The sequence below is a fragment of the Ochotona curzoniae genome, unplaced genomic scaffold (assembly GCF_017591425.1).
Source record: "Ochotona curzoniae isolate NIBS_2020 unplaced genomic scaffold, NIBS_Ocur_1.0 patch175, whole genome shotgun sequence".
Classification (NCBI taxonomy): domain Eukaryota; kingdom Metazoa; phylum Chordata; class Mammalia; order Lagomorpha; family Ochotonidae; genus Ochotona; species Ochotona curzoniae.
This window is the reverse complement of record NW_024466723.1, coordinates 568,928-591,573: the sequence shown is the minus strand read 5'-3', so window position 1 is coordinate 591,573 and position 22,646 is coordinate 568,928. Positions and strand designations below refer to the sequence as shown.

General features: G+C 50.9%; 3 protein-coding genes across 4 annotated transcripts; 2 read left to right on the top strand and 1 right to left on the bottom strand.

The window, feature by feature from the left end:
- Positions 1-13,102, top strand: LOC121166589 (beclin-1). 2 transcript variants are annotated; one of them, XM_040995807.1, is made up of 12 exons: positions 1-240; positions 368-496; positions 4,110-4,177; positions 5,571-5,629; positions 6,277-6,367; positions 6,468-6,604; positions 6,754-6,951; positions 9,107-9,253; positions 10,382-10,531; positions 10,660-10,720; positions 11,512-11,654; positions 12,357-13,102. In XM_040995807.1, the coding sequence occupies exons 2-12, from the start codon at positions 370-372 to the stop codon at positions 12,523-12,525; spliced, it is 1,350 nt and encodes a 449-aa protein (XP_040851741.1). In that variant the 5' UTR covers positions 1-240; positions 368-369; the 3' UTR covers positions 12,526-13,102. The 2 variants fall into 2 exon arrangements, with proteins under 2 accessions (XP_040851741.1, XP_040851742.1); XM_040995808.1 differs by having other exon boundaries at positions 5-113.
- Positions 13,103-13,557: 455 nt separating this feature from the next.
- LOC121166590 (cyclin N-terminal domain-containing protein 1-like) lies at positions 13,558-20,694 on the bottom strand. The gene is made up of 7 exons (XM_040995809.1): positions 20,526-20,694; positions 17,686-17,761; positions 16,751-16,925; positions 15,809-15,971; positions 15,235-15,379; positions 14,229-14,325; positions 13,558-13,731 (listed from the first exon to the last, which is right to left on the bottom strand). The coding sequence occupies exons 1-7, from the start codon at positions 20,692-20,694 to the stop codon at positions 13,558-13,560; spliced, it is 999 nt and encodes a 332-aa protein (XP_040851743.1).
- Positions 20,695-21,033: 339 nt separating this feature from the next.
- Positions 21,034-21,999, top strand: LOC121166543 (cytochrome c oxidase assembly factor 3 homolog, mitochondrial). Its single transcript, XM_040995731.1, has 2 exons — positions 21,034-21,265; positions 21,516-21,999. The coding sequence occupies exons 1-2, from the start codon at positions 21,052-21,054 to the stop codon at positions 21,620-21,622; spliced, it is 321 nt and encodes a 106-aa protein (XP_040851665.1). The 5' UTR covers positions 21,034-21,051; the 3' UTR covers positions 21,623-21,999.
- Positions 22,000-22,646: the final 647 nt, after the last annotated feature.

The following is a 22,646-nucleotide window of genomic DNA, read 5'->3' as shown; positions in this document are numbered from 1 at the left end:
GTAGCTACAGTCTGAGGCGATGGCGATTCTGGAGGCCTCGCTCTGGGGCCGATCCGGGGCTGCGGTGCCCCCGCGATAGACCGAACCTGAGTGGCCGGCTCTGGGGCCCCGAGGTGAAGAGCGTGAGGGACTGAACGGGGACTTTAGAAGGGAACGTCGGAACCCTGGTGGTCCCTGTAGGACCGAATCTCCCTGAAGCTGGGTTCCAATGGGCTTTGCCTGGGCTGCCCCCCAAAGCAGGTGCGCCGGGGGTCGTACGGTTCCCAGAGGGACGGGAGCGGGCCAGGGTCTTCCTCCGTCCCCGAGGCAGGTAGTAGCGCAAGGGTGCCGGTCCTGCCTAACGCCGCCTCGTCTCCCCCCGCCGCAGGGATGGAGGGTTCTAAGGCGTCCAGCAGCACCATGCAGGTGAGCTTCGTGTGCCAGCGCTGCAGCCAGCCCCTCAAACTGGACACGAGCTTCAAGATCCTGGACCGGGTCACCATTCAGGAGCTCACAGGTCAGCGAGGTCCTTGGCAAGAGGGTGGCCACGAGCGTGGAGAGTGGGCAGCTCTAACGATGTGAGGCTGACTTGTGGCATCTTGCAGACTGGCCGGGAGAAGCTGGGGGGAGGTGCTGTGTGTCTGTGGCTCCCCATTTTCTCACCGGACACTTGGAGCTTTCCGTAACAGAGGCTTTTGTGTTTCTGCTTATCTGTGGAGCACTCAACCTTGACATGCACCAAGGCCATTACCCCAGAGTGGTGTCATCCTTACATCACTTGATGTGAGCAGTTGAGACTGAGGTTCAGTGACTAACCCGGGGTCCAACAGAAGTGAAATGAGGTTTGAGAAGAGAACAAACACACAAAAAAGTTTAAATCAACTTGTGGGTCAGGAATCAGCCAGCTTTAGTTTGCCTTTCAAAACAAGTGATTTTATTTATTTGGAAAAGTTAAAGGGAGAGAGATCTGCCAGCCATTGGCTCACTCCCTAAATGACTGCAGTGATGGGCTGGGCTGGGCCATGCCAGGCCAGGCTGGGAGTCACACCTGGATCTCTCAGGCACAGAGACGGGGCCGAAGCACTTGGGCCATCCTCTGCTGCTTTCTCAGGTGCACCTGCATAGAGCTGAACAGGAAGTGCAGCAGCTGGGACTTGAACTGGCATCCATTGGAGATGCCAGCACTGGGCCTAACCCACGCCGCTGGCCCCAGTTCGCTGGGGCTCAGTCCTAGCTCTCACTTGCTACCTGAGCAGTGTTTCACATGTTACTTCCCCTTTCTGAGCCCTGGTGTTCACTATTTTTTATTATCCGATGCCTGTTTTTTGGTGGTATTATCTAATAGGTTTTTTACTTTTTCTGATGGAAAATTTTCAAACAGATGTGTGTACAGGCAGGTGAGTAGAACAGTGTCCTCTCCTGTCCGCCACTCAGCTTCAACAGCCAGGTTCTGCCATCCTGTAGGTATATATGTATATTTAGCTATTTTGATTTGAAAGGCAGAATTAGAGAGAGAGAATGAGAAACAGAGAGCTTCCATCTGCTGCTTCACTCCTCAAATGGCTGCAGTGGCCAGAGCTGGAAGCCAGGAGCTTCTTCCAGGCCTCCCGATGGGCAGAGGCCCAAGCACGTGGGCTTTCCACCACTGTTTTCCCAGATCATTAGCAGGGAGCTGATTTGGAAATGGAACAGCTTGGAATTGAACTGGCACTGCAGATGGAGGCTTAACTGGCTAAGCCATGACACCTGCCCCAGACTCTGCCATTCTTACATTTTCTACACCTCCAGTCATTTCACATCTCTCTCCCAGTTATGACTGTCACACTCTTTTTGTTTTTTAAAGTTATAATTATTTATTTGAAAGAGTTACACAGAAAGAGATAGACATTTTCTATCTGCTGTGCAGATGGCTACAATAGCCAGGGCTGGGCCAGGCCAAAGGCAAGGAACCAGGAGCTTCATCCTTGTGTCCCACATAGTGATGGTGGTTCAAAGACTTGAGTCATCCTCCACTGCTTTTCCAGGCCACAAGCAGGGAGCTGAATGGGAAGTGGGACTGCTGGGACATGAACAGGCTCCCATATGGGATCTCAATGAGTGCAAGGCAAGGACTTTAGCCACTAGGCTACTATGCTGGACCCTAAACAAATCTGTAAATATATATTAAAAGTGACCCAGTGCAGTAGCCTAACGGCTAAAGGCCTCAGCTTGAACGCGCTTGGATCCCATATGGGCACTGGTTCTAATTCCAGAGGACCCCACTTCCCATCCAGCTCCCTACTTGTGGCCTGCGAAAGCAGTTGATGACAACCCAAAGCCTTGGGAACCTGAACCCCTGTGGGAGACCTGGAAGAAACTCCTGGTTCCTGGTTTTGGATTGGCTCAGCTCTAGCAGTTGTAGCTGCTTGAGGAAGATCTTCCTATCTGTCTCTCCTCCTCTCTGTATATCTGCCTTTCCAATAAAAATAAATAAATCTTTAAAATATATACACACATACATATATGTGTACATACATGTATGTATGTATGTGGATAGATAGATAGACTTTCCCCGTTCCCTTATGTACTTTTCCAGTTATCCAAGGGGGAAGGGAGTGTTGACTGTGGGATTTTCTTGTGTTTGGTGTGTGTATATGTGTGGGGGTGTGTGGTGTATGTTTTGTGTGTGTGTATATGGTGTTTATTTGTGTATGTATATTTGGTGTGTGTGTTATATCAGCATAGATTGCAGCAGCTTCACTTGCTGCGCTGTAGTGCTGTTTGCTAAGTTAACTTTTTTTTTTAAAGATTTATTTTTATTGAAAAGGCAGATTTACAGAGAGGAGAGACAGAGATCTTCCACCCGCTGGTTCACTCCCCAAATGGCCACAACAGTTGGAGCTGAGCCAGTCTGAAGCCAGGAGCCACTTCCACATCTCCCATGAGGGTGCAGGGTTCCAAGGCTTTGAGCCATCCTCTGCTGCTTTCCCAGGCTATAAGCAGGGAGTTGGAGTGTAAGTGGAGCATCCAGGACTAGAACTGGTGCCATATGGGATGCTGATGCTTGAGGGTGGAGGGTTAACCGGTTGAGCCATGGTGCCAGCCCCAGTTGTTAGCTTTTACAATGGAAATTTTTTTTAAGATTTATTTATTATTACAAAGTCAGATATACAGAGAGGAGGAGAGACAGAGAGGAAGATCTTTCGTCCGATGATTCACTCCCCAAGTGAGTGCAATGGCCGATGCTATGCCAATCCGAAGCCAGGATCCAGGAACTTCTTCCGGGTCTCCCACACGGGTGCAGGGTCCCATGCTTTGGGCCGTCCTTGACTGCTTTCCCAGGCCACAAGCAGGGAGCTGGATGGGAAGCAGGGCCCTCTGCAATTAGAACCAGTGCCCATATGGGATCCCAGCGCGTTCAAGTCAAGGACTTTAGCCACTAGGCCACCTCACCGAGCCCTACAGTGGAAATTTTAAAATGTATATGGATCTCTGTGTGCTCATCACCTGGTTTTAGCAGTTACCACACACACTGCATCATATTTCATCTCCAGCCCCATCCATTCCTTCCACCGTGAATTATTCTGAAGAAAATCCAAATATAAAATGACCGTGAATATTTTTTAAGGATATGGATTTTCTAAAATAATCATGATGCCACTAACATCTTACTCTGATTTTACGGGAGTGGTGGGAACACCAGATTCTTGGTGTAAACGGTACTTTAAGGTACTGCATGTTAAACTTTCTGCTGCCTGCAGTGTCAGCATCCCATATGGTCCCTGTTCAGGTCCCTGCTGCTGCCTGCAAATGCACCTGGGAAGGCAGCAGAGGATGGCTCAAGTCCTTGGGCCCCTCCCACCCATGTGAGAGGCCTACATAAAGGTCTGGGCTCCTGGACTCAGCCTGGCCCGGCCCAGGCTGTTGTTGCCATTTGGGAAGTTGAACCAGCAGATGGAAGACCTCTTTCTCTTTCTGTCTCTCCCTCTTTCTCGGTAACTCTGCCTTTCAAATGAATAAACAAATCCTAAGGGAGAGGGAGGAATGGAGGTGAGGTAGCGATGAAGATATTTCAGATTCTTTTCTCCTACTTCCGTGAGTGCCCCTGCCTTGCTAAGACTGGTTCTGACTGATCGTTTTCCTTGCCACAGCTCCGTTACTTGCCACAGCCCAAGTCAAGCCAGGAGAGACCCAGGAGGAAGAGGCGAACTCAGGAGAGGTAATACAGGTGTCCTGTCCTTCCCATGTAAATAGTCCGAGTGGGAGGTTTGATGTGAAAACAAGAATGTAGGCTGGGTTCCTGCAGGGTATTTTGGGGGTTGCTGGGTGACAGGAGACCTTCGGTGGTGCCAGATCACTTTAGATTGTTGGCACTGCAAAAGTACGCCTGAGGCCCCAGCTAGCCAATAGCAATGTGGAGAGGACTCCTGTATGCTTGAGGCAGAATTCTAGACAGTGAAGGGCAGGGTGGGATGGACTGTGTGTCCACGCCCTATCATCTGCTGTTGCAGCTGGTGAGAGATGTCCATCCTTCTCCTTCTGGACCACATGCTGTGTGATTACACTAGCTTGGAATGGACAACCTTTTTGTCCACAAGAGCCATTGGATATTGATGACATTATTGGGAGCCACACAAAATTACCAGCACTGTGGAGTTATTTGTTGAATTCTGGGTCCTGCCTGCAGTTGTCTTGACAGGGCCGGAGTGAAAGGTCTACAGGCATCTCGTGACCTACTGGCCGTCTGGTCAGCACCCCTGTCCTAGACAGTAAGACTGGCAGCACTAGAGAATGTGTCATATGTAAAACTGTGGAAATGTCAGTGAATGTGTTAAAAATGGCTTGTTTTAAATGCACAACATTTTATCTGGGAGGAGACCACCCTGGCAGGAGGAAAAGATGTGAGAGGGAAAAGGGAAGGAAGCAAAGGGAGGGGGTGTGGTCAGCAACACCCGTGGGTGTCTTGGGGGGCGTCTATGGCCACATCCCATGAAATGACCTGGAATATTCCCCAGAGACTGACCCTGCCCTGCTAGGGGCAGCTGAGGGACTCACCTGTCACAGCTGCCCACCGTTTACAGCAGCCTGTCGTCTTGGCTGGTTCCTCCAGCTATCAGTCCAGGGGCCGGAGAGCCTTCAGCAAGGAGGCGCAGGGGACTGTCTGTAGAAGTCAGGAGATGTTGGGAAGATTTTGGTCACATTTAAATCATTTCAAAACACCAGCAGGGTAAACGATGGGCTTTGTCTATACTGTGGAAAACGTCATGGCAGCCAGATCTGGTTTTTGACTTAGAGCATTCTTCTACTATCCCTGACCAGAAAGTGTTGAGAAAACACCACATTTCATTAGAAGTGGAATGTCATGAAGGAAATATCTGATCCCCATAAGAAAAATAAATAAGTAAATGGTCACACGGGATCTTGGGTTAGTCTGTACCATGGCTCCTTTCTAAGGCACGCACAGGGAATGATCCAGTAATACCCCCTGAAGTGTCTGTGGTTTGTTAGTCCAGTGGTTATCAATCAAGTAAAGCCAGTTACTTCTGAAACTGGGGCTCAGGCCCCTCCTCTAAGCTGCCAGAGTGCTAATGCTTGTATTTCGTCTTCCCTAGGAACCCTTTATTGAAACCCGTCAGGATGGTGTCTCTCGCAGATTCATCCCCCCAGCCAGGTGCCTACAACTCCTCATCCCCCTTTCCCTTGCCAAAGGCCAGTGGCATGGTGACTGAGCCCAGAAATTGAGCCCTGGGGCCAGATGCTGGAGGTGAATCATCGCCTAGCCTTTTGGCGCTTTTCGGAAAAGCTGTAGTCCCATATGTAGCCTCTTACCTCCTACTGTTGATTGGGTTCCTGCAGCCCTTCACGCTGTGCAGAGGAACGGGAGCTCTGATGAGGCATGTGGAGGAGCTGAGGGAGGAACTAGCTAGCAGAGGAGATGGAGTTCTTGAGAAGTTGTGGAATAGTGAATGTTAGACTTCCAGGTGCAGCAGAAGGTGACTGGCCAAGGGTGTGGTCCCGAAACACAGACTTTTCCTGATTCTCCCCTCCTTTTCTACCATAGACACACATGACAATTGTTGATGCCCCGTCTCCCTCCTTAGTCCCTCCAAGCCAACCTTGGTGCTGAGTGCCCCCTGTGGAAGACCAGCCTGGCCTTCCCTTGGGAGAGAGGCACCCCTGGGAGGTCAGTTGGGCTAGGAGTGGGTGTGCGCCCAAGGCCCCTCAGCAGGGCCGGGAGAGTCTGGCACTGGCAGCACAGTAGGTGGAGGAGGCCTCTCTGCTCCCTCACCTGGCCTGTGGGCGGGGGGCTGTCTGCAGGATGATGTCCACAGAAAGTGCTAACAGCTTCACTCTGATCGGGGAGGCTTCTGATGGTGGCACCATGGAGAACCTCAGCCGAAGACTGAAGGCAAGTTGGTCCTGTTCTGGTGTTCAGCAGTGGACCCGGGTCAGGGGGAGCCGGGCTGATCACACAGGGAGATCTCACCCTGCCTCTGCCATACCTTCAGGTCACTGGGGACCTTTTTGACATCATGTCAGGCCAGACAGATGTGGACCACCCGCTGTGTGAGGAGTGCACAGACACTCTGTTAGACCAGCTGGACACTCAGCTCAATGTCACCGAAAATGAGTGTCAGAACTACAAGTGAGTGTCTCTGGAGCCAGGGCCCATGGGGTTGGGGTCCTTGAGCTGTTCCTGCTCCCGCCCCCATGACAGGTCCTGTGCAGCTTGCAACTGGCTGCAATGGCGGGGCCCTCTGCTAAGCACACTCAGCCTGCCTCTGTCCTGGACAGGCGCTGTCTGGAGATCTTGGAGCAAATGAATGAGGATGACAGTGAACAGCAGCTCCAGAAGGAGCTAAGGGAGCTGGCCTTGGAGGAAGAACGGCTGATCCAGGAGCTGGAAGATGTGGAAAAGAACCGCAAAATTGTGGCAGAGAATCTGGAGAAGGTCCAGGCTGAGGCCGAGAGACTGGATCAGGAGGAAGCTCAGTGAGTGTCCCCTGCTCCCCGCCTCCCCCTCAGTGTCCCCTGCTCCCCGCCTCCCCCTCAGTGTCCCTTGCTCCCCGTCTCCCCCTCAGTGTCCCCTGCTCCCCGCCTCCCCCTCAGTGTCCCCTGCTCCCCGCCTCTCCCCTCCAGGCTGCAGACAAGAAAATGGCTTCCAGTTGAAGAGGCCTGATCAGTTGGGGGACCATGGTCAGCTGCCAGTGGGTGGCTTCTCTGCTCTGCCTACCTTGGTTGCCAAGGTTCTGTAGGATGTGTCAGCATAGCCAGGTGAACAAAAGAATAGCCAGGGAGCACAGAAACCAGAGGCCTGGTCTCTGTTCTATCAGGAGTGGACCCTTTTGTTCTCATCTAGAAATGTGAACATAATAGCCTGCACCTGTTCTCTACCTTTGTAGATTTATTTATTTGTTAAGTGGGTTTTATTCTTGTTTGGTTGTTTTGTTTTTGCTTTTGTTTTTGTTTGGTTAGACTGATTTATAAAGAGGAAAGAGAGAGAACTTCCATCTGCTGGTTCACTCCCCAAGTGGCCACAAATGGCTGGAGTTGGGTGGGTCTAAAGCCAGGAGCCAGGAACTTCTTCCAGGTCTTCCCCATGAGTGCAAGACTTCTCACACTTGGGCTATCATATTCTGCTTTCCCTGGCCATTAGCAAGGGAGAGAAAGTGGAGCAACCAGGACATGAACTGGCACCCATATGGGATGCTGGTGCTGCAAGGCAGAGGAATAGCCTGTTGAGCCAGCCACTATGCTGGCCCTGTAAATTTATTTTTGTTTAGAGGGAGACCGAATGGTTCAGCCCCCTGAATGCCTGCGACAGCCAGGGCTGGACCCAGCTGAAGCCAGCAGGCAGGGACTCCCATGGGTCTCCCATGGGGGTGGTAGGAACTCAACTCCTTGGGCTCTCACCTGCTGCCGCCCAGGGTATGCATTTCACAGGAACTTGGAATCAAGAGTGGAGTCAGGGCTTGAACCAGGCACTCGGATACGGGTTGCAGGTATCCTTACTGGCAACTTAACCACTGTACCACGTGCCCAGCCATGTCAGGGACGTGTTGACCTGAGGGAACCCTCTGCACGAGGAGAAAATGTCTGCACAGAAGTTGAAAGAATCAGGGGCTGAGAAGAAAGTTCATTTTTTGTTTTTGTTTTATAGAAATATTTAGCTATTTCCATTTGAAAGGCAGAGTTTGAGAAGCAGAGATAAAGATTTTCCCTATGCTATTTCACTCTCCAAATGGCTGCAGTGGCAGAGCTGGGTCGCACAGGATCCAGAGCTTCCTCTCGGTCTCCCATGTGGGTGCAGGGTCCTAAGGCTTTGGGCTGTCCTTTACTGCTGTCCTAGACCATAAGCAAGAAGCTGGATGGGAAGTGGAACATTTGGGACACAAATCAACTCCCTTTTGGGATGCTGGCACTGCAGATGGAAGCTTAGTCATTGCCACAGCACTGGCCCCAGTTGGTTTTTCACAAAATAACGGGCAGTAATGTATACAAATAAAGTTATAGAGCTTAGCTGTGTCAATTTATACTTAAAAGTCGCTTTTGGGGCCCAGCGCAATACTCTAATTGCTAAAGTCCTCACCTTGCATGCGCTGGGATCCCATATGGGTGCTGCTTCATATCCTGGGTGCTCTACTTCCCTTCTAGCTCCCTGCTTGTAGCATGGAAAAATAGTTGAGGATGGCCTGAAGTCTTGGGACCCTGCATTCACATGGGAGACTTGGAATAGGCTCCTGGCTCCTGGCTTCTGATTAGCTCAGCTCCTGCCGTTGCAGCCACTTGGGGAGTGAACTAGCGGACTGAAAATCTTTCTGTCTCTCCTCTCTAAATCTGACTTTCTAATGAAAATAAATTTTTAAAATTAAGTAAAAGGCTTTTGCCTCATTTCTGAAGAAGGTGAGAAATACAAGAAGTTTTTGTCCTGGTTTGGGAGAGCCCTTTCCTCCCTCCACTTCCTACCTGTGGGCAGCTCAAATTTGCGACATTTTTGTCCCTTCCAGGCCAAACAACCAGAGCATCTATTCTGTGAGGTGGGGGGATCTATGTCGACTATAATAGCTGCTGTAACTGGGGGTGCCGGGATCGCCCAGAGGTGTGACAGTAGAGAAACTCGAACCTCCGGGCTATTGGCTGCTCACAGGTATCAGAAAGAATACAGTGAATTTAAGCGACAGCAGCTGGAGCTGGACGATGAGCTGAAAAGTGTAGAAAACCAGATGCGGTACGCGCAGCTGCAGCTGGACAAGCTGAAGAAGACCAACGTCTTCAACGCGACCTTCCACATCTGGTAACGAGGACCAGGATGGGAGGGACACCGGGGTGCATTGTGTGTGTGGCCCTCAGCTATTGACTACTAAGCCAGGGCGCCCTCAGCACCCCCAAGGGGGACCGCAGGTCCTCTTCACTCAGATCCCTGCCCTTGCTGTGACGGGGCAGGGTGGTGGGTTTCTAGAGCTTGGCGACAGCCACCAAAGGAAAGGCAGCCAAAAAGGAAGAGCTCTCTAGCTGAGCCCTTCAGCCCCGGGAAAGCCTCGCACGGCAACCCAGTGCTGATTTCTCACCCCCACCATTATCTGTGTTTTCATGCGCTAGATGCTGTATCCATTTAACTAGTAACTGCTGAGTGAGCACTTGCTGCATGGTAGCCACAGTGCTAAGCACTAGCAGGGCAGCTCCGGCAGCGGCTGTGAAACAAGGCAGTATGGAAGCCCCAGGGTGCCATGGGGACACAGAAGGGCATTCTACCCAATTCAGGGAGACCATGTGGCACACACGCGCGCACGCACACACACAGAGGAAGTGATGTTTAACCTGAGAGGGGAAGCAGAACTCTGTGGCGGCGGAGTGATGCCCACCGGAGAAAACATTGTGGGTCAAGGAAGGAGGGAGGGGAGCATCCTGAAATCAGAGGAGCTTATTGTGACTAAAGATGGAGTGTCAGGAAGCCAGAGAACTGATGGCCCCTGCAGCGTCATGTTCGCCTGCTTGTAGAGTTTGGGCTTACCCAAGTAGGCAGTGGGAGCCCCTGAATTATTTTAGGGCAAGAGTTATATTTACAATGGACACCTGTAACTGTTGTGTGAGAAATGCCTTGTCCAGCAGAACATTCGGGAGGGATCTACAGAAAGAAGGAGTAGCAGAGTTTGCAGAAGTGGAGAGTAAGAGAATAAAGGCAGTGGGGATTCAGGGAGAGGAGCTGAGCAGGAGCACTGAGGGATGACCCCTGGGTCTCCTTGGCCTCTGCCCAGCAGAGATGATGACTCAGTGGGAAGCACGGATGAAGGTGCCAGGTGGAGCTGCAAGTGCGCTGCCACGAGAAGAGGGAAATTTATGCTGGGCTAATGTAGGTGAGAGTGGAAAACTGCACTTTTAAGGGCTCCCCTGAATTTGCCCTGCCTTCGGCTGTCCTCCACAGGCACAGTGGACAATTTGGCACAATCAATAACTTCCGACTGGGTCGCCTGCCCAGTGTTCCTGTGGAATGGAACGAGATTAATGCTGCTTGGGGCCAGACAGTGTTGCTGCTTCATGCCCTGGCCAATAAGATGGGTCTGAAATTTCAGAGGTAAGAAATGCAGCTCTCTTTTGGGGTGTGGTGTGTCTTTGATACCCTGGTCTCGTGAGAACACTGGGGTGCTGCCTCCCGGGATTGTCTAGGCACGGTCCTGTCCACCTGTGTGTGTTCTGCTCTAGGTATCGGCTGGTCCCCTATGGAAATCACTCGTACCTGGAGTCTCTGACAGACAAATCTAAGGTAATCCGGGAAGCTACATTTGGACTAAGTACAGGATTCTTAATATTTTATTTTTTGTTTGTTTTTCTTTTTTAAGATTAATTTATTTGAAAGAGTTACAGAAGGGGGCTGGGGACAGAGAAAGCATCTACCCACTGGTTCACTCCTCAGATGGACACAGTAGCCAGGACTTGGCAAGGCCAAAGCCAAAAGCCAGGAGCTTCATCTGGATCTCCCATTTGGGTGACAGGGGCCCAGATGCTTGGGCCAGCTTCTGCCTTTCCCAGGCCATTAGCAAGAAGTGCAACAGCTGAGACATAAACCAATGCCAGTATGGGATGCCAGCATTGCAGGCAGTGGCTTTACCTGCTATGCCACAATGCCAGCCCCAAATGTTTAGTTTTAATATTGGCATCATTCAGTTTCTTAGATTGAAATATCTCATGGAGGGCCAATGTTTTGTTTAGGTTTAGCTCTTTTAGGGTTTGCAGGAAAAAAAGCTATTACAGCTGGATGAGAGGGGAAGTGGAGCACGTCATAGGGGCTGTGTGCTGGGGTGGGGTCGCAGTCCTGGTGAGGGAGAGGATGGTGCGTTTGCACTCGCAGTGGAAAGGGGTGAGGGGAGTTACTTGCCCCTAGTTGCTGCAGTTGTTCCAGGTTATGGGCGATGATAGAATGCAGCCACCGTGGATACTACCGACGCATACAGATCGCACATGGCCCGGGAGACTGACAGGATTGGGAACTGCCCCAGTTCACCGCTCTTAGTCCCTCAAACCCTACTTTCTTTTTCTCTCCCTCTCATGTGACAGGAGCTTCCATTGTACTGTTCTGGGGGGCTGCGGTTTTTCTGGGACAACAAGTTTGACCACGCAATGGTGGCTTTCCTGGACTGTGTGCAGCAGTTTAAAGAAGAGGTTGAAAAGGGCGAGACACGTTTTTGTCTTCCTTACAGGTCAGTATCCCCCGCGCTGAGAGGGCTGTAGTAGACCCAAACAGGACAGAGTGAAAGCACAAGAATGCAGGCCTGCACGTCTCAGTGGTGGGAAAGCCAAAAGTGGCACAGGCCCGTGACCCTGATGGCAGAGGCTTCATCTAGCACTGCAAGCAGGACAGAATGTGACCACTGAGGCCCTGGAGCCCAAGAATGTTGTCTTAGGTGGTTTTGTGGGTTTTCTTGGCACTGAGCTCAAGCCCGCTCTCCAATTTCAGAAAGGTTTTTTCCCTGAAGCCCTTGGAGACTTAACAGGAATGCTTCTTTTGGTCAAAACCGGTAGAAGCCCAGTGATGGATAGAAACCCTAGTTCAGGAAAGCGAGGCTGAGCCGCTTGTCACCCCAAAACAGCATTCCTTCTCTTCTGCCCTCCCAAGTTCAGGGGTGCCGGGAAAACAGTAGGAAGAATTCCAGTCTTCCTTCACCCCTGCTGCAGGCCTCTGGTGTGTGTGGGAGTGTGTCCTGTCCCTGTCCTTGGCAGTGACAATGGGCTCTTGTGACAGTCTTCTTGATTTTTGGCTTTCAAGCAAATCCAAGATACACGACCATCCCTGCCAAGTGGTCTTTAAGAGATACGTTGACGCAGATGGTCCCGGGATCGCATCCCTGCCCATTGGCCTGAAATGATGTGTTACTCATGAGCTCTGCCATGTCCCTCTGCAGGATGGACGTGGAGAAAGGCAAGATTGAAGACACAGGAGGCAGCGGCGGCTCCTATTCCATCAAAACCCAGTTCAATTCTGAGGAACAGTGGACAAAGGCTCTCAAGTTCATGCTGACCAACCTCAAGTGGGGCCTTGCGTGGGTGTCCTCACAGTTTTATAACAAATGACTTTCCTGAAGGGATGTTTGTTTGCCTTAAAGGCTTCACATTTTGTTGTGTTTGCAGAAAGTTTAAATTTGGGTAATATTAAACAGCATATGTTTACAATACCAAAAAAAGACAAAATCCACAAAAGCCACTTTATTTTAAAGTATCATATGACAGCGTCTCCACAGCTGCCACATGCCATGGACAGTCACCAACCCGGGTCACAGTTTTGACTCTTACCCCATGCCTGCCGTCCTCCCTCCTCTGAAAACAACTAATTTAACTTTGCTTTTTTTTTTTTTTTATTGAGTTAAATTGAAGTTGATATGTTCTCACTGGATTTTAGCTCTCGACTTCCTGCACTTCAAATATGAAATAGAAACTTTTGTCGCTACCGAGACGAGATGTTTGGGACACACAGTTGTGAGAAAATGACATCTAAGCTTTGTCTGGTCACCATGTGATGTGCTCAGAAACTTGAAATCAAACACTTCTCACTGAATGTCTGCTCTGTGTTAGAGATAATGAGGTGGTGTTTGATACTGTTTGAGACATTATTGAGAGATTTATTTGTAATAAAAGATTTGCTACAGTCTGATAACTGCGCAGAGGTGAACTATTGGGGTTTTTGTTCAAATGGAGTGCTTTGTGCTCTGGAAGAAGACTTCAAGTGCAGGTATGTGGAACTGAAACATGCCGAAGATAGCTTTGTTTCTCTTTTTTAAGACTTCTGATGATAGAGGGCTGTAGCACTCAGTAACAAAAAACAGATGTTAAATGAGCTCTCGGAGGAAATAAAGGCTGGCTGCTCAGTCAGGGTTGCCCAGATGCTCCATTCAAACCTCCCCCACCACATTAATACTAAACATTTCTGGTGTTTCCCTCTTAATGAAATTAAAAAATAGCTTGTTAAACAAAAATAAAAATATACACAGAATTGAAATGCCAGATCCAGTTCACAGGGAGATTTGGAATGTTGGTGCCCTCTGAAAGTAAGCCAAGACCGGAGGACAGTGAGGGGTGGCTGTTGCTGCTCGGTGGGCTCAGCCTGCTTCATGTGTTGGAGACAGCGACCGCCTTCAGCACTCTGGCCGGCAGCTGGGGAGGAGCCGGCTGCTGCTGCCGCCCAGGAGTGCTGGCTCCCACGCTGTGAGTCAGGATTGCGTAAGAAAACTCGGAGATGCTCTCTAAGGCAATGCCAGTGATGCTCTGCAGATGTGCCACGACCTTCGGAAACAGACAGGTGCCTGTTACAAGGGCTCAGCCTACTGTAGTTCACAGACACACAGCTTGGGATGTCCTCACATTTCCCTGGACCTACAGGGGAAGTTAAGTCCAGATTCCCATGTTTGTCAGTGGGCCACATCAGGATCCTTTGTCCTGTTAGCTAAAGGCTCACTTGCTGCTGAAAGTAAGCTCTATGAAATATAAAACAGATATTTGGGCCTCTGGGAAACATACTTATTTGAACACAATATTGGGCTATTATGAGTGGAGATGAACAAGCCAACTTTGGGTCTCTAGGCCCAATTGCATCAGCAGAAAATTGGATCCAGACCAAAAAAAAAAAACTTTTGGTCTTGTCCTCGTTTTTTCCCTCCACATTGCGCACACATATCCTAATCCTGGGTCTCGGCACTTATCTTTTGCTTCCCTTAACTGACAGGGAAATGCTTTCAGTCATGTGAATTCTGCCGACGCTGGTCCTGCCCCATGGTGCATACCTGGCTCCAACACTGAGGGGTTTGGATGAATGCGCTTGCTGCAATGATTCCTACTGCCAACAGCATGAAGTCTTCCTTCACTGAAATAAACTTTTCCCTGAGTGATTAAAACCATAATTTTGGAGCTAGAATGAAACTTGATCTTCAAAACCTTAGGTTTATGTTGATTATGCTAAGTGCTTTAACACAGAAAGGAATGGCCCCACATCTTTCCTCCATTCATCTGGGATGAAAAAACATGAGTCTCGTGTCTCATTGGTTTACAGGTTTCTCGTTATTCCACCTGTTTAACTTACAAATGCAACCAAGGCTTCTAACCAATGACTGCAGTCATCAGACACTCCTGTCCAAGTCACAGCCCTTGGGGGAGAGGGGTTTCCTAAGTGACTATAAAAAGTAGTGTAGTATAAGCAGCTATAAAGGAAGACCCGGGAAAGAAATTGTTAATTGCTTGGGGCAATTTAAATTTAAGAGTGAGGGCCCGGCAGCATGGCCTAGTGGCTGAAGTCCTCACCTTGAACATGCTGGGATCCCATGGGATCCCATTTGGGCGCCAGTTCTAATCCTAGCAGCTCCACTTCCCATCTAACTCCCTGTTTGTGGCCTGGGAAAGCAGTCCAGGACAGCCCAAACCTTTGGGACCCTGCACCCGCATGGGAGACCCGGAAGAAGTTCCAGGTTCCTGGCTTTGGATCAGTGCAGCACCGGCCGTTGCAGTCACTTGGGGAGTGAATCATCGGATGGAAGATCTTCCTCTCTCTCTCCTCCTCTCTGTATATCTGACTTTGTAATAAAAATAAATAAATCTTAAAAAAAATAAATTTAAGAGTGAAACCCTTGACTGTTTTCCTGTTTGGGCTCAGTTACAGGTCACCTGCACAGGATGTTGAGATGAGGCCCCATGGTCAAACAGGCCTCACCGTTGTCATTCCACTCCCCCTAAATTCTTATGGCTGTCCTCCATCCCTGTTCTTGGAAGGTTCCAAACCTGTAGGAGTTGCCTTACCCTTGAAGCTGACTAGGTGTGGAATTTTCAATGGAAGCCCTCAGCAGGCTGTCATATATAGGTTCATGCAGGAGATAGACGAGGTCGAGCAAGGTCAAGCAGGTAGGATGCAGCTGTGCGGCTGGGACCAGACAGCCGTTGTAGCCTAGAGGGAGAGTGAGGATGGTGGGAAGCAGGCAGCACATCTTCCCTAATTGTAGCCACAGGTGTCCTGTGACATAAAGCTGGAAAACGGCTCGGGTGCTTCCGGGGTGCTCTGGTCTATAAACAGTCTGTTCAGCAGGTCAGTCATGAAGGACGAAGGGAAAGGTGTACCCCTACACCTCTGTGTGTGCACACAATTAAAGTGTATTTGTTCTCTCTTATCATACTCCTCTATAAAATCAACTCTTTGATCCTGCAGTTAGAGAATGCCTGTGGGTTCAGATAGAAACCAGCTGCTGGGACCTGGAAGCTGCTTTACCCCAGGCATGCAAGAGGGAACACCGGCAGGGACAGGCACTGCCATCACTCGCAGATCCCTGGGCCTGCCAGAAAAGTCTCCAGCCCACCTTCTCTACCACTTGTGATGTACCTAGAACCTCCAGAAGCATCTCCACGTAGGCCAGGGGTGTGGGCAGATTGATCTGGAAGTCCAGAGACTTGAGGACATCAAGCTCTGACTCCAGCAATTCTTCTTTGGTATACGGATAGCCTAGAGCCTGCAGGAAGTTCAGGACTGTGATGTTGCTGATTATCTGGGCAAAGAGAAACAAGATGCAGAGGCCGTCAGGATAAAGCTCCCGGTCCTGGCTGAGCGCACACAGCCCTTCACTGGGCAGTGTGTGCCTTCCCCTCCATGCACGGCCCACGGAATGAATGCCTTGCCCTTCCTCCCTTCCAGCTGGTGCTCTAACGGCTTCCTGGACCGGCTCTCTCTCCCTTCCTCCGCCCCTGCACTCCCTCCTCCATTCCCATCCCCATGACCTCCACCCCCCACACCCCTGCTTCACAGAGGGCACTTCCTTGACTTCCCAAGCCTTCCTTCTCTATTCACAGCACTCTCAGTTTATGCTAAACGGGGTGCTTTTCCACACAATTTGCCTATTCTGAATTTCTTGAGAACACAGGTCATATTTTTCATTTTTGCCATGACACCTGGAACAGTATCTGACCATAGAAGAAACAGCAAGTTTTGGCAGAATGACCGACATCTTACCATATGGGTGCTGGCTAGTGATGTAGGAACATTTTATCCTTTATAAATGGAATGGATTGCCGTTAATGCTGATAGGGATGTTAGCAATTCAGGCTCTTTATGTAAACTGCCCTTGAGTCCAAGGGGAGGAAAGGTGACCTGTGCGAATGATGGCATCTGCCCAGCAATTACACATTGGGAACAGAACTTGAGGCTATTTCGTAACTGCCTCTGTGTGACTGTATGTTTGTGGGGGTGGGGGGTGTGCTTAGGAAGCATAATTGCACTTTGGCATTTCCACCGGAGTTAAGGTGTCCACAGGCCACCCCAGCTCTTTACTTTGTAGTGGAAGGAAAGTTTGCTGGCCAGCTGAACACACGACACGAGACGGAGGAGAAACTTGTTGAAGAGCTGCTCTTTGAGAACCCTCCAGTTCGGAGACCCCGTCTTCCCATTACTGCCCAGCTGCTCAGTGGCTTGCCTGCAGATCTTCTCAGCCTGCTGAACCATAAACCTGGAGGGAAGAGCAGTGGAGACACCTGCACTCACACCAACGGAAGGAAGTGGTCTGACCCAGGAGGGCCTAAGGTGCTGACACCTGTACTATGGACAAGCAGCCCAGAATCACATGGGGCACTTGACTGCCAGCTCATCTAGATCAGCAGAGAATGTCGAGTGCTCCATCAGAGGATGGAAAGCAAAACAGGTTGGACCGTTTTCCTGGTCAAGCTTTGCAGCCAGGGCCAGGATCTGTGGATGCACTAAGGTGGACTTGGTCAGCCAACAGACCTTGGAAAGACTTCCTCAACCCTGGAGCAATGAAGCAGACAATATCTCAGAACTATTAAAACCACTTAAGTCACACCCTTGAAACATTTTTTTCTATGTCGGGGTTTCTAAGGAGCCATCAAAGGACTGTCCCGCATCCCCGGGTGCTTACACAGTTTGACAGCAAGAAGCAGTCCCCTCCCCTTCTCCCCCACCGCAGATACAAGAGGAAAAAGAAAAAAAAAAAAAAACTATCTCACCCACTTTCCTCCCTACCCTAATTGGAGGCTATGGACATGTATCCCTCTCAACAATGTAAGCATTATTAAAAATAAAATAATTAAAAACAGAAGGGAGTCTGTAGTGCTACATCACCTCTTCCCTGGTATCAAATCATACCTGTAAAACGAAATTGGAGTGGGGGGAAGCAGTGCTTTCCGAAAGATCTAGTCATGGTGGCCGTTCTGCCAGGTGCCATTTGCATGGCCTGACATGTAGGACTTTACCTTTCTAGAATTTCTACAGCCTGGTAGCTCACAGATTTCTCCAGACACCATTGTTCAGCCAGCAGGAAAACAAACTCTGCCGAAAACAGAAAAGACAGGCCTCACTCACAGGGAAGTGCAACCAAAACCTCCTTGTGAACTCTTGGTGTCCTGAGGGGGCTGAGGGGTGGGGGTTGGGAGGTGAGAAAGAGGAGATAGAGATGGAAACAACCGGAGCCCACTTCTGACTTCCGCCGCCTTTGCTGTCAACAGGCAGATGAGAGGCATAATGTGGAGCTAGGAGACCAAGACTGACCAAGCCCCCTCAGTGACCCCGAGCCTTCCTCTGGGTCTCTACTCGTAAAAGGCTTGGCCAGAAACACATCAACATGCCCACTGCTGTTCTAACTGCCCTCTGCCCCATGCCGGGAACTCCCAGTTTCAAGGAAGATTCTTGGATAGATAAAAGCCTTCACCCCTATCTTCTGTTTTCAGTGGAATGTTGGCAGGAACTGAAAGGTGCCTGCTGGAGTTGCGATATGCTTTATGACACTGTTTGTTTAGTAACCACCCTTGGAGAACTCCCATCGCTTTCCAAACATGCTTCACCTTACAGCTGGACCCTGTCTCCCCCCCCCCACCACCTCCTCAGAACCTGCATTTTGGGTAAACCTCTGGTGGCTGAGCCTCGCCCTGAGATCAGGACTGTGGCTGTGGAGTGGCTTGTTGTTGCAGAAACATCCCCCTCAACCACGGAACACAGCCCAGGCTGAGGGGCGGGGAGCATCTGGAAGGAAGGGCAGGCAAGCTACCTTGGCAAGATTTTAGCCTGCCTCTGTGTTCCTTTGAAGGAACAACCCCGGATAGTGTTCTGTTTAGCTTGCAACATCATCAGAGGGTAGAAGAAAGAGCAAATGTCAGTTCTCAACAAAGCAAACCCCAGCAGACCCAGGAACTTTTGGCACCAATAACTCAGTTATGCATACAAAATGTTAAGGCCTCAGAGGGAATCTGAGGTAGAAAAAAAAAATAGTGCTGTGAAAATGCCAAGTTAGCATACAACAGTGGAACCATCTACTGGGTATACCACACACATGGTATGATCCCAGAGTGTCAAGGCTCTGCTGGCAATGCCCAATGTGGAGCCGAGTGACTTGAAGCAGATCAGGAAAATCGCCTGGCATGCATAACCATGCAGGATTAGCTAGATGCTCTGTTGGGATGCAGGCCTTAAGTCTTAGTTTTGCTCACTTCAAATAGAGACGGGGTGGTTAAGTTTTAGCTTCCATTTGTATGACCTGCATATTCATTTCTATTTTCCGTCTTAATTCACCAAGAACATTGAGTTTGGGTTGGGTGAGATGGGTGACATTTAAACCTCCCTACTCACTCACAAACTGACCCCAGCCTTGCCCTGCCACCATCTGACTCCAGGGTGCCAGCACCCTGCCATCCCTGCGAAGTTTCTTCACACTTGGCTCACTCTCCCCGCAACCACAGCCCATCACTTCGTCATTCCCTTCCTGATGCTCTGCGCACTGCCCAGCTTGCCCCAAGTCAGCAAATATTTCGTGACCTTGATGGAATAATGACTGCTGATGGTAACACTGAAGCATGTGTAGTGCTGGCCATCATCAGGCCTCAGGCTTGCCTTGGGCTCCTCTCCCTGTCAGCCCCCTGCTGTCCTTCAGGACTCCTCTTCCTACTCCAATCCTCCCAACACAAAATATTTTTCCAGTTCCTGTGTGTGGCTTCCCTGCCCCTCTTACCCTCCAGTGGTTCCTTCTCATCCCCAGGGAGACCACTCATAAGCTCCCATCCCCAGGTCTGACCAACTGTTAATAAAACGTCTGCTAGAAACTTTCTGTAGGTTCTTCAAGTGCCTTAAACACAGCAGGTAGGAAAACAAAGCTACACTCTCTCCCAAACAAGCTCTTTCCTCCCATTTGTTTTTTGCTGTATGCATGCGCGAGTGGTGGGTGTGTCTTAATGGTACCTCTATACTTCCTGTCTCCTAGGCCTAACTTTTCAGCCACCTTTTCCTTCATTGCTTAATTTATCCACAGTTGAACTCTAGCTCTTGTCTCTGAAATGTCTTCATCCTCTTTCATCCTTCTCTACTAACACACTCCTTTGGCCTGGCTGAGGAGTCAAACCCATCCTTGACATCACAGCTAAAACCATTCTTACCTAGCAAAGGTTGCACTCATATCACTCCCTGATTTAAAAACCTTCACTGTCTTCTTGTTTTCCTACCAAACCAAGTTTAAACGCCTCTCTTGGCATTCAGACTTCCATGTGGAATGTCTCCAGGCTACCTTCTGGTCTTCATTCAGCCACTTTTCCACATACTCTGGCCAATGTGGGTTGCACTTTACCCACAGGCGCCCTGGGCTTTCCTATTTGCACAGCTTGACTCATGCTCTGCCCCCTCTTCCACCTCCACCTCCATCAACCAAAATGTTCTCTTTTCCTTGAGGTCAGCCTCAATGCCATCATACCCAAAACACTCCTTTAATTTGTCCCATCACCCCTTCACTCATTTCAGTCTCCATAAAAGCTAAATCTCTGTGTGTGTCACTCAGCTAATCATCTCAGTACCTAGTCACTTGCCAGTTACACTTCTGTTACCAAGCCTGGCACAGAGGTGGAGGGCGAGGACTCTATATGTTTCTAAGTCAATACTGCACTTCTCTAATGTTGAAGAGGAAGGCGCTCCTCACGCTGGCTCACCGCCACCCCCACCCCCGCCACCTCTAAGTGCTAACACAAATTACTCGTGTCAACAGACTCTCATGGTCAGTCCTCAGAGGCAGACGCCCCACTTTCCCATAAATCCAGGTCCCAGCCCGGGGCCACACCCACGATCCGGGTCTCCCTGAAGCTGCCCATCCGGCCCGCGGCCTCCTGCACAGCCTGCTCGTTCTGCTGGGCCAGGTGGAGCAGGGCGTCTTCGATCGTCTCTGTGGATACGGCCCCAAACTGAAAGTCGCTGGGGGAGGTCAATCTAGGCCGCGCAGGTCCATCCATGTTCAGAAGCTTTTTGGGCCACCAGGACTGTTCACTGGACCCGGAAACCGGCCCCCTCAGCTTCTTTCCAGAATTTTCCATCACACTCCTAGGCCTGTCCTCGCCTGTCTGAGGAAAAGCGAGTTCCCGCCTTAACTTAACGAGTCGCCCACACCCTTCTGGCGACCCAACGGCCAAGGTCCCCGCAGCCAATCAGAATGCAGGACTGCTTCTCGCCTGCGCCGCCCTTCTGGTGTTGTCGAGCCTCGGCTCTCCGCGGATAAAGGTCTAGAACCACAACTCCCAGCGTGCTAGGCGGCGATCCAGGACTACGTTTCCCAGCGATCCTCGCGCCGCGGGACTGCGTAGGGCGGCAACATGGCGGCATCGGGAGCCGGCGACCCGCGTGAGGCCAAGAGTAAACAGGCCCCGTTCGCTCAGCGCATCGACCCGAGTCGAGATAAACTGAGTCCTGCGCAACTGCATTTCATGCGGCAGGTGCAGCTAGCTCAGTGGCAGAAGACGCTGCCGCAGCGTCGTACCCGGAACATCTTGACTGGCCTGGGCATCGGGGCCGTGGTGTTAGCCATTTGTATCCGTCCTGAATGTCGATTCGGGGAAGGGGCCCGTGGGGGAAGAGCTTTTTCAGCGTTCCATGTGTGGATGAAGCGGTCCTGCCCTTCCTCGGGTGCTTTTTGAGTGGGATTCATTCACAGTGGCGGCGTTGGAGTCGGAGAGAGCAGCTTGGGTTGGGGAGGATCTGGGAGGAAATCACAGGAGTGGTGGGCAGGTCTTTTAGGGGATGTGCCTGTTCGAGTCGTTTCCTGAACCCGTTCCCCCAGATGGCTACACCTTCTACTCCGTGTCCCAGGAGCGTTTCCTGGATGAGCTGGAGGATGAGGCCAAAGCCGCACGCGCCCGAGCTCTGGCCAGGGCATCGGGACCCTGACCCGGGTGGGCCCGGCGCATCTGCAGCCTGCTGGAGTCCCTTCTCGCGCCCCCGTGGACACCGAAGCCCGCTCCCAGCGCTGCTGGCCTGCCCACCACCCTTGGGTTGGCATGGAGTCAGAGACTTGGACCTGGGAAACCCCGCGGTCCTCACTGCTGTGTGCACTCACTGAGCCCTTCTGGCCATGTGTTTCCTTGTTTGAGAGGTGTGTGACCTTGGTTTTTCTCAGACGTTTCAGGCTTTGTAGTTTACCCGTCTTGGCCTCCCAGGGGCCCAGCTGTTACCGGGGAGGGTGTGGCAGCTCTGCCCCTGAGCTGCAGCCCAAAGTGGGAGAGGTGGGGTCAGGTGAACCATAATAAACTGAATCATCTCCCGGAGTCCAGTGAGTGTGTGGGGGGATGAGTGGAGGCCTGCAACAGCAGTGGCCTTGCCCCAGGGAGCTGTAAATGTGTAACCTGAATAGCTGTTTCAGTGAGATCTTTCCACCCGATTCACCAGGCAGTTTCAAACCCAACCAGATCTTTGGAGGAAGGCAGTTCACTTCCCATCCTCCACCCTCAAGAACACACTGGCACTCACTGCCTTTTCCTAGTCTGGGAAAAGAGAGTGGGGAGGAAGGCTAAGGGACAAGGAGCCTTCGTTGTTTTGAGCTGTCACTGCAGTCTGCATGGACAAGCCCTGGCTGGGCCTCGGAGAGGATCTTTGCTTGGTCAAGTGGATGGCTGACCTTGCAGTGGACTCGTGGGTGAAGGGTGGGCAGCATTTACATCTGCCTCCCACCATGAGAGACCCTTTGGAGTCCTCCCGCCCCACAAGGCCCAGTCCCCCAGCTCCCCCAAGGGTTAAGGATAGACAAGGTGCTTGTTTCCAGCATGTTTATTGGCTGCGGCTGCAGACCTGTGGCTCTGTGATCCCCTCCCCTGTACTCTCCCAGCTGGGAGGGGTCCCTCTACAAGTGTCTAGGCTGGAATGGGCTTGCTTATAGTGGTTGACCCCCGCCCCGACGGGGGGAGGAGATGAAGGC